The 10,513-nt window shown below is 52.2% G+C and overlaps 1 protein-coding gene across 3 annotated transcripts in view; it reads left to right on the top strand.

Annotated features, from left to right (window-relative positions):
- Positions 1–279: 279 nt before the first annotated feature.
- Positions 280–10,513, top strand: part of AACS (acetoacetyl-CoA synthetase) — a 77,706-nt gene continuing 67,472 nt past the window's right edge. For all 3 annotated transcript variants that reach the window (XM_017889572.1, XM_017889581.1, XM_017889563.1), the window contains exons 1-2: positions 280–606; positions 9,330–9,433. In XM_017889572.1, coding sequence (XP_017745061.1) covers positions 474–606; positions 9,330–9,433 — 237 coding nt within the window. In that variant the 5' untranslated portion in view covers positions 280–473. The remainder of the gene's footprint in view (positions 607–9,329; positions 9,434–10,513) is intronic.

Genomic DNA, 10,513 nt, shown 5'->3' with positions numbered 1-10,513 from the left:
AAATAGCGAATGAATGATGTACACGTGTAGTAACCAGCAGACTCGGACGCCTGGCTTCTGCGGCTGCCCTAACGTCCTCCAGCTCCAGATGAGGTCGGGGAGCTGGGGCCAAGGCAGCTCCCTTGGCCCCAGGTGAGGACGGGGGTGCACGCCCCTCACCCCGACGACCCCAGGCCGCGGGCGCCGGAGTCGGCGGCTGCGAGCACTCCTTTGCGCGGCGCTGCACTCAGCGGAGGGTTACAGGCGGGAGGGCGGGGCCTGGAAAGGGGCGGGGATTCGGGGCGGGGCCTGCGAGGCAGGGCCTGGGCCAAGTGGCCCGCCGGAGGCGGCGGCTGCGGTTCAGTCCGTTGCTTTCCGCTGTCGGCGTCGCCGTCTCAGCCCGCCAGGCGCTCCAGACCGTCGCCTCCCCCGCACCCAGGTCCCCGGCCCCTGGTCCCCAGCCCTCATCGCAGTCCCGGCCACCCGCCGCCGCCATGTCCAAGGAGGAGCGCGCCGGGCGGGAAGAGATTCTGGAGTGCCAGGTGATGTGGGAGCCTGACAGTAAGAAGAACACGCAGATGGACCGCTTCCGGGCGGCTGTGGGCGCAGGGTGCGGCCTGGCGCTGGGTGAGAGCCGGGCGCGCGGCCGGGCCTGCGGGGGATGGGCGGGGGCCGTGCAGGGTGGTTGGGTGGTCTCCCCGTGGCTAGTTTCATGCTTCTGGGGCTGGAGGAGCCACTTGATGGCCGGCAGGCCTTATGGCTGCGGGGTTCCCCCCTCTCTTGGGGAACATCACTCCTCCACAGCACCTCCTGGCACTTCCTGACTGTGCAGCGTCTCCTCTGCATGTAGGGGTCACCCTCTCCCCGGGAGTGTCACCCCTCGCGAGGGCCAGCTGCCTGTTGACTGGGTGGTCCCCTGCTAGGCTTTCCTACCTGTGAGGTGCTCACTGGAGTCTTGACCTCCAGCCTGTGGGGGCTTCACCCGGACATAGGGCCTTTTTGACTTGCAGCTCTTCCTCTGTTTGTGGGGGTCCCTTGCCAGTCCTCAGTGCCGTGCACTCTGCCCCCCAACCTCCCCCATCTCCAGCTGCCCCTGCTAGAGGCCAGCACCTAGAAGGATGGCCAGGGAGGAGGCCCTGTCCACGTGTCTACACTCCCAGCCCCCAAACAGAACCTAGTAAAAGACTCTCTTTCCACCCATCACCTTGAACTTCAGAAACCGCCTCTCTGGGTGTGGGTGGGGCAGAGGCCCCTTCTCCGTGGGGTGACTGTTCCGGGTGCTCTTCCTGAGCTCTAGCTGGCTTGCCCAACTACCAGCTCTACCCCTCCACCCGTCTCCCCTGGGTGTTCGTAGGGGATTTTTTTTTTTTTTTTTTTTGAGGAGGAGGAGTTTTGCTCTTGTTGCCCAGGCTGGAATGCAATGGCGTGATCTCGGCACACTGCAACCTCCACCTCCCGGGTTCAAGCGATTCTCCTGCCTCAGCCTCCCAAGTAGCTGGGATTACAGGCATGCGCCACCATGCCTGGCTAATTTTGTATTTTAGTAGAGATGGGGTTTCTCCATGTTGGTCAGGCTGATCTCGAACTCCTGACCTCAGGTGATCTGACCGCCTCGGCCTCCCAAAGTGCTGGGATTACAGGCATAAGCAACCGCAACCGGCCTCCCTAGGGGATTTTTAACTCATGGTCTCCCCTCACCCCTCCGTCAGCGCAGGGACTCCCTTGTTTCTGTCGGTGGCATCCCTGTTCTTGCTCAGGCTCGCAGGAATGGGCATCCCAGTCACCTGGCCCACACCAGAAGTCTTCTGCCACAGCCCCATGTCTTTCTCACATCTCCTCTTTTGCAGCCCGGTGCCAGGGGTTCTGGGGCCTCCTTTCCTCCTCTCCAAACAGTGGTTGGTTTTCCTGCTTCTTGCATTTCCACCCATTTGCATCCTGCTTGCTTTACCAGAGTCATCTTGAAGCATACAGGTCTTACTCCTTGGCTCAGAAGTTCTCAGTGGTTCCTGTTGACCACAGAATTGCAGACTGCTGCCTGGCAGCTTCCAGGCCTCACAGCAGCGGGGAGCTTCCACAGAGTCGTTTCCTAAGCTAACCGGAGCTGAGCCTGAGCCGTTTCGTTTCTCTCCTTCCCTTGCTCTCCCTTGGAGACAGGTATAGTCTGTTGCCCTGGGAGCTTTCCCCCGCCAGCAGTTGGTAAATGACTGTGTGTTGGATTAGGGCAGCCTGGAGACCCCTGGAAGAAGCAGGAGGCTGCCATGTGGGGTTACGTTCTTCCTCTGTGTCACCTTGCCTTGATTCCATCTGTTTCCTCTGCCAGCAATAACAGAATGCTGGTCTGGTGCCTGTCCAGCCCTGATGTTCTGAAATAATTTCAGATACAGGCAGCCCTGTTAGATGGGTGAAACCACCTTCCTCCATGGGAAGTGTTGAAGAGAAGGGATTTGTAATCTACTTGGATTTCTTTTTTTTTTTTTTTTAAGAAAAAAGATTTCTTCTGCCCCAGGCTGGAGTGCGATGGTGCGATCTCGGCTCACTGCAACCTCTGCCTCCTGGGTTCAAGCAATTCTCCTGCCTCAGCCTCCTGAGTAGCTGGGATTACAGGTGCCTGCCACTACACCTGGCTAATTTTGTATTTTAGTAGAGACGGGGTTTCACCATGTTGGCCAGGCTGGTCTAGAACTCCTGACCTCAGGCGATCCACCTGCCTCAGCCTCCCAAAGTGCTGGGATTACAGGTGTGAGCCACCGCGCCTGGCCGACTACCTGGATTTTGAACTAGCTCTACCACTTACCAGCTTTGTGATCAGGAGGAAGTCATTGGATCTCCCCATGCCTCGTTTCTTCATCTGTAAAATGGGCATAACGGGAGGGACCTGAGTCATTGAGTGGGTGTGCGGGTGACAGGAGATGGTCATGTCCAGTGCTCAGCTCTGCCCTGGGCCCCTGGGGTTGTGGAGTAAACATGAGCAAGTGCTGGGAGGGCCCAAGCACGGCTGCGGAGCTCCTTTCCGTCCTTCAAGGCTCTCAGACTGGTGGCCCATGGGCCAGGTCTCATCTGCAGACACACTATTGAGTTGCCTGCATTTAAAAGTTAGGAGAGAGGGCTGGGTGTGGTGGCTCACACCTGTAGTCCTAGCACTTGGGGAGGCTGAGGTGGGTGGATCTTTTTTTTCTTTTTTTTTTTTTGTGAGGGAGTCTCGCTCTGTCACCCAGCTGGAGTGCAGTGGTGCCATCTCTGCTCACTGCAAGCTCCGCCTCCCGGGTTCATGCCATCCTTCCAGCATTCTCCTGCCTCAGCCTCCTGAGTAGCTGGGACTATAGGTGCCCACCATCACGCTGGCTAATTTTTTGTATTTTTAGTAGAGATGGAGTTTCACCGTGTTAGCCAGGATAGTCTCGATCTCCTGACCTCGTGATCCACCCACCTCAGCCTCCCAAAGTGCTGGGATTACAGGTGTGAGCTGCCGCGCCCGGCCTGGGTGGCTCTTTTGAGCCTAGGAGTTCGAGACCGGCCTGGGCAACATGGTGAAACCCCCATCTCTACAAAAAATACAAAAAATTATCTGGGCATTGTGGCATGCACCTGTAATCCCAGCTACTCTGGACACTAAGGCAGGGTCGCTGGAGCCCAGGAGGTGGAGGTTGCAGTGAGCCCGAGATCTCGCCACTGCACTGCAGCCTGGGTGACAGAGTAAGACTCTGTTTCAAATAAATAAAAGTTGGGAGACCACATATGAAAAGCAAGCTTTCCAACCTCTGAGAATTCCAAGGCCTGTCATGGTGGGTCTGCATTCCCAGCGCAGCAGCATTGTCCGGAGCATTGTCCGAGCTGAGCGAGGCCCCTCCCTTTGGTCTGGAGGAGGGCGTTTAGAGCTCAGGTTTTGTCCTTTTTCTCCTCTTACCACTCTTGACGGTGATTTCCACCTCTCTCCCCTTTCTTATTCCTGGCCCCGGACGCTTTGGACTTCGCTTGAAGATCCAGCTCAAATTCAGTCTTTTTTTTGATTATTCTCTTTGAATATTTCTGCCTTCCCTCTTCTCTCCAAGCACATGTAATTTGGGCTTTCATTCTGCCCTGCCGTTTTGTGTATTTGTGAGCATTCTTATTGCTTAAAGACAGTGCTCGTGAACTTGTATCCTCTTCTCTGTGTCCCAGCAGGGGCTCACTTGTAGCCTGTGTACAGTATGGGGCCATGCTTTGGACTGGATGTCAGTAGAGAGCAAGGCACACATCCTCAGTGGCATTGCTCCAGCCCTGCAGCCTTCAGGGAGGAAGGGAGGGGCGTTCCCCACTCCGGCCGTCTCTCCGTGAGCCAGTCTTCCCAGACCAAGGTTGGCAGGAAGTTTCTATCCCTGGAGTTTGGGAGGCTCTGGTAGGGTTACCTACCGTCTTTTCTACTACCAGAGCCACAGTTTGGTTGGTTCCTGTCACTGCTTCCAGCCGAACCCACCTGTGCACTCCCTGCACACCCACATGGGGCTCTGGGGTCCTCTGATGCAGGCTTCCTTGGGGTCGGGTGCAGCTCCAGCCTGTCATATGTGCCTGTGATTCCAGGCCTCTAGCAAGCTCTGGCAGACATGCTGCATGTACTAGCCCTCTGTAATTAGGGGGCAGAGAGGTGGCACCAGTTTCAAAGGCATGCTCTTTTGGAGGACTGTGCCAAGTGTCCTTCTGTGTACCACAAGCTGCATGTCGGCTCTCTGTGCAAGCGGCTGGGATGGAGTTTGCCAACAAATAGAAGGCTTGGGCCCTGTTCTCAAATAGCTCCAGGTGCTAGGGGAGAGAGCTCATGTGAAGATAGTGCCACAAGTTAGTGGACGCTGGGCATTCCACGAATGGGGCATTAGTGTTGACATTCTGAGTACTGCACTGTTGTATGGCAGATGCACCTGATGGCTGTAACTTCAGAAGAATGTATGTTCAGAGTTCCAAGCGAAGGAATCTGAGAGTGGCCAACCCGGATTTATTCCTTGTCTATGAGGAACATCTGAACCTCTGGCCCACCCCATGGAACGCAAGCTCTACAGGGGGACTGGCTTTCTTTTGGAATAAGTGAAGGTTACCAGGTGGAAGTTGCTAGGGGAGCGTGCTAAGTGAAGGTGCTGTATAAACTGCGTGCATTTTACAAGCAGTTGTGGTTCTCCGTCCAGCCTGCTGCCCCCAAACCATCCCTGTAGGTAAGTTTCCAATAAACCCTGTGTCTGGCTCACTGCTTCCAGATCTCTGGAATCTGGTGCCATCTATTGGAGTTAATAGGGGTCCAGCACAACAGCAGTGTGCTGGGTTTAGCAGAGAATGCGGTTTAGAAGGGCAGATAGCCTGTCATCTCAGCGACTTGGGCAGCAGGGGCAGGAGGATTGCTTGAGTCCAGGACTTAGAGGATGCAGTGAGCTATGATCATGCCACTGCACTCCAGCTTGGGCAAAAGAGTAAGACCCTGTCTCTAAAAAAATGAATAATTAAAAAAAGGCAGATAAAATCTTCAGCTAAGATTTGAAGGTGTAGACTGGCCAAGATTCTCCTAGGTGGAGAGGAAGAAGGGCTGAAAATTCAGAAGCCTGTAGGGACCAGACAGGTGCCCAATATAATAATAGTTACTATTTAGTGAGCTCTCTCTATATGCCAGGCTCCATCTGGCACCTGATATGTATCAACTAATGTAATCCTCTTGGTAATCCTACCAAGTGGGGGGCAGTAGTAGCCCCATTTCACAGCTGAACAAACCAAGGCACGAAGTCTCAGTTAAGACTTTGTAGCTGTAGGCGGTGGAGCTGTAGTCTGCCATCTGGTTAGTTATTGCCTCTGGCATTTGCCGGAGGGCCTGATGAGGCAGCTGTTCCCAGTTCTAGCTGATCGTCACTGTTTGGTGTGGACAATGCATTTGTTACCCGTTGCTGGTGACAAATCAGCCCAAAAGTTGGTGACTTAAAACAAGAATAAACCTTTATTACCTCTCAGTTTCTGTGGGTCAGGATTGGGGAGTGGCTATTTGGGCGGTTCTGGCTCTGGATCCCTGAGGAGCTGCAGTGGGAATGCACCCATCCCTGAGAAGTCACTCACACGGCGGTAAGTTAGTGCTGGTGGTGGCAGCAAGGTAGTGCAGGAGGCGTCTGCCATATGCCACCTAGGACTGCGTGAGCATCCTCACTGGCTTCTCCCGGAGCAGGTGACCCAAGAGAGCCACCTGGCTGCAGTGACCCTTACAACCTGGCCTTGGAAGTCACGTTTGACTACTTCCACAGTACCCTGTTGGTGACACAGATCAGCCCTCTCAGGTTGGGAAGGGGACCATGGAGGGCCATGAATGCCTGGAGGTGACAATTATTGGCTGACGACCGCAGTCAGGGACTCACTTTTCTCAGGAGAAGCCGGAATTTCATTTAAAAATGGATTGATGTGCTTGCTTTGGCAGCACCTATACTAGGTAGAAAAATGAGCATGATCCTTGCACAAGGTGGAGATGCAAATTCATGAAGTAGTCCATCAAAAAGCAAGAACAGGCTTCTAAGTGTGAACAGCTCGCACAGGCTAAATCAGACCTGGGCTTGTGGTTGCAGCGTCCTCGCCGTAGAGGCGGGGAGCGTGGGAGCAGCAGAGAGTGTCTCAAGAGTCACATTTGATGAGAGGGCTGAGTTGCTGACAGTGGGAAAGTTTCCACGTGAAGTCGGCCACTTTTGCTGTCGTCTCCCAGGGTCCTTGTGGTGTCAAGATTCCATTGTGGCTGCATCCTTCCAGATTCATGGGGCTGGTGGCGTCTGACTTCCTTAGCGATGCTGTTGGTGAATGAACTTTTTTTTTTTTTTTTTTGAGACGGAGTCTCGCTCTGTTCCCCAGGCTGGAGTGCAGTGGCCGGATCTCAGCTCACTGCAAGCTCCGCCCCCCGGGTTTACACCATTCTCCTGCCTCAGCCTCCCAAGTAGCTGGGACTACAGGCGCCCGCCACCTCGCCCGGCTAGTTTTTTGTATTTTTTAGTAGAGATGGGGTTTCACCGTGTTAGCCAGGATGGTCTCGATCTCCTGACCTCGTGATCTGCCCATCTCGGCCTCCCAAAGTGCTGGGATTACAGGCTTGAGCCACCGCGCCCGGCCGAATGAACTTTTGTGATAGGCTTTGTTGTTGTTGTTGTTGTTGCTGCTGTTGACTGAGTTTCGCTCTTGTTGCCCAGGCTGGAGTGCAGTGGCATGATCTCGGCTCACTGCAACCTCTACCTCCTGAGTTCAAAAGATTCTCTTGCCTCAGCCTCCCGGGTAGCTGGGATTACAGGCATGTGCCACCACACCCAACTAATTTTTTGTATTTAGTAGAGATGGGGTTTCGACATGTTGGTCCGGCTGGTCTCAAACTCCTTACCTCAAGCGATCCACCCACCTCGGCCTCCTAAAGGACTGGGATTACAGGCATGAGCCACCGCTCCTCACTTTTTTTTTTTTTTAAATGGGGTCTCACTCTGTCACCCACCCAGAAGGAGTGCAGTGGCAGGATCATAGCTCACTGCAGCTTCAAGCTTCTGGGCTAAAGTGATCCTCAGCTGTCTCTGCCCCAGTTCTTGTCATCCCTCTGAGTCCAGCATAACTGAGGACCATTCCTGGCCACCACAGTCAGAGGGGACACTGCTGAAGGAAGCATCGTGTCTCTTCTCTCTTTCCCCCGGGGCTGGGAACAGTGAGGATGGGCACGCTTGACTTGACTGATGTCGGTGAGAGAATTCAGCTCAGTGGTTGTATTCTGCCTTTTTCCCCATTCGTGGTACCTCGTTGGCCATCTTCCTGACATGTTATTATATCCCTGCCAGTCTCTGCCTTCCTGGAGCCCCAGCAAGGCTGTGCTTTGAAACAGAAGCACTGTATGACTTCCCTTGGTCCCTGATAGGATAAATTTCTGCTATACCTAAGGACTGATTGGCTCACTGTGGCCAGTCCACTTGGATCCTATGCAGTTGAGTGGGTTAAAAAGTCCTCAGCTAGGCTGGGGTCAGTTTTGCAGTGAAGTCACATTTAGTTTAGGAGTTAAATACATCTCTTTGTATTAAGTTTCCAGCTCATGTCTTGATGGTGGGGAAAAGCTGTTTTGAGTATAACTGAGTGGAATCTGCAAGGGGAACTCCCCTGGGCATAAAAGTTAGATTGTTGTGGAATAAAAGGAGGGAGACCTTTTACCATATAACTTTTTTTTTTTTTTTTTTTGAGACGGAGTTTTGCTCTTGTTGCCCAGGCTGGAGTGCAATGGCACGATCTCGGCTCACCACAACCTCCAACCTCCACCTCCCAGGTTCAAGCGAATCTCCTGCCCCAGCCTCCCTAGTAGCTGGGATTACAGGCATGAGCCACCACGCCCAGCTAATTTTGCATTTTTAGTAGAGACGGGGTTTCTGCATGTTGGTCAGGCTGGTCTTGAACTCCTGACCTCAGGTGATCCGCCCGCCTCGGCCTCCCAAAGTGCTGGGATTACAGGCATGAGCCACCATGCCCGGCAACTTTTTTTTTTTGAAATGGAGTTTCGCTGTGTCGCTCAGACTGGAGTGCAGTGGTGCGATCTTGGCTCACTTCATCCTCCCGCCTCCCAGGTTTAAGCAATTCTCTGCCTCTGCCTCCCAAGTAGCTGGGATTACAGGCGCCCGCCACCATGCTCAGCTAGTTGTTTTTGTATTTTTAGTAGAGACAGGGTTTCACTATCTTGGCCCAGCTGATCTTGAGCTCCTGACTGCGTGAGCCACTGCGCCCGGCCTCCATGTAACTTTTTCCACTTTTGTAATTTTGAGTCTTGTGAACATATTGCATATTCAAAAATCAAAATAAGTAATAACACCCCCCAACATTATACTGGCTTTGGGAAGTCATCAACAGACTACCAGTTTTGAACTTCTGGGTTTTCCAGTGTATTGAGTATAAATTTCCTAAGGTTGTGTGGTATAATAATGGCGAACTCCTAATGCCACTGTGGTAATTTCTAAGGCCCCGCTCTAAGGACTTTCTACCTGTGCTCATTTAAATCCTCACAACAGCCCTGTGGCTGGAGGGGGACTATTAATTATCCCCTGAGGTCACAAAGCTAAATAAGTGGTCGAATCAGGATTTGAACCCGGGCATTCGGGCTCTAGAATCTGTGTTCTTAGGCATGGTGGTTAAGATATAAAATCACTGAAGATGACTCAAAACATCACCGCCTCAGCTTTTGTTCTTTTGGGGACTAGGGGATTGGGTTTGCATCAATAAAATTAAGCTCCTTCCTCCCGCAGACCATTTCTCCTCAGATGAATTTGGCTCGCTTGGACACGCCCGAGGCTCCTGACGTGTGTCCATCGCCAAGATTTCCCTTTTAAGGTTAATCTGAGCTATTTCATTTTTAGAGAATTATGATGACTTGTACCATTGGTCCGTTGAGTCGTATTCAGACTTCTGGGCAGAGTTCTGGAAGTTCAGTGGAATTGTCTTCTCACACGTGTATGATGAGGTAAGTAAGAGATTTTCCATGGACGTGATCTTTTTTTGTGGTCGTGCTTCAAAGTGAAATGCTAATTTTGGAGAATACTGAATCGTATCTTTTTACCACCTCATGCGGATAGGAAAAAGTCATTGCCCTAGAGAACTGGCATTAAATTATCACAGACCTCATTGAGAACTTTACAGCCCGTTAATCCTCTGTTGGGTGGGGACCCCAGGCCCTGTCCTGGGAACTTGAGTGATCCTAAATAGTAGTTTTTTCGTTTGTTTTTAATTTTTGAATATTTGGGACTGGATGCAGTGGTTCACACCTGTAATCCCAGCAGCTGACAGACTAAGATGGGAGGATCCCTTGAGCCCAGGAGTTTGAGTGCAGGCTAGGCAATATAGCGAGATCCTGTCTCCAGAAAAATAAATTAACTGGGCAAGGTGGTGTATGCCTGTGGTCCCACCTACTCAGGAGGCTGAGGTGGGAGGATCGGTTGAGTCAGGAGGTCGAGGCTGTGGTGAGCTGTGATTGCGCCACACTCCAGCCTGGGCAACAGAGACAGATACTCTCAAAAAAAAAAGATTTAATTATGTTGAAGTACATATGTCATAAACTTTTATGTAACCATCTTAACTATTTTAAACTGTACACTTCAGTGATGTTAAGTACATTTACATTGTTGTAGGTTTTTTTTTTTTTTTTTTGAGATGGAGTCTCGCTCTATTGCCCAGGCTGGAATGCAGTGGGGCCATCTTAGCTTAGTACAACCTCTGCCTCCCGGGTTCTAGCAATTCTTCTGCCTCACCCTCCCAAGTAGCTGGGATTACAGGCACGCACCACCATGTCCAGCTAATTTTTGTATTTTTAGTAGAGATGGGGTTTTACCATGTTGGCCAGGCTGGTCTCAGTCTCCTGACCTTGTGATCCGCCCACCTCAGCCTCCCAAAGTGCTGGGATTACAGGCATGAGCCACTGCGCCCGGCCATACTTTTTTAAACTATTAGGAGTTTCTTTCTTTCTTTCTTTCTTTCTTTCTTTCTTTCTTTCTTTCTTTCTTTCTTTCTTTCTTTCTTTCTGTCTCTCTCTCTCTCTCTCTCTCTC

This window comes from Rhinopithecus bieti, unplaced genomic scaffold (genome assembly GCF_001698545.2).
Source record: "Rhinopithecus bieti isolate Rb0 unplaced genomic scaffold, ASM169854v2 scaffold_574, whole genome shotgun sequence".
Taxonomy (NCBI): domain Eukaryota; kingdom Metazoa; phylum Chordata; class Mammalia; order Primates; family Cercopithecidae; genus Rhinopithecus; species Rhinopithecus bieti.
This window is presented reverse-complemented; position numbering and strand designations above follow the sequence as displayed.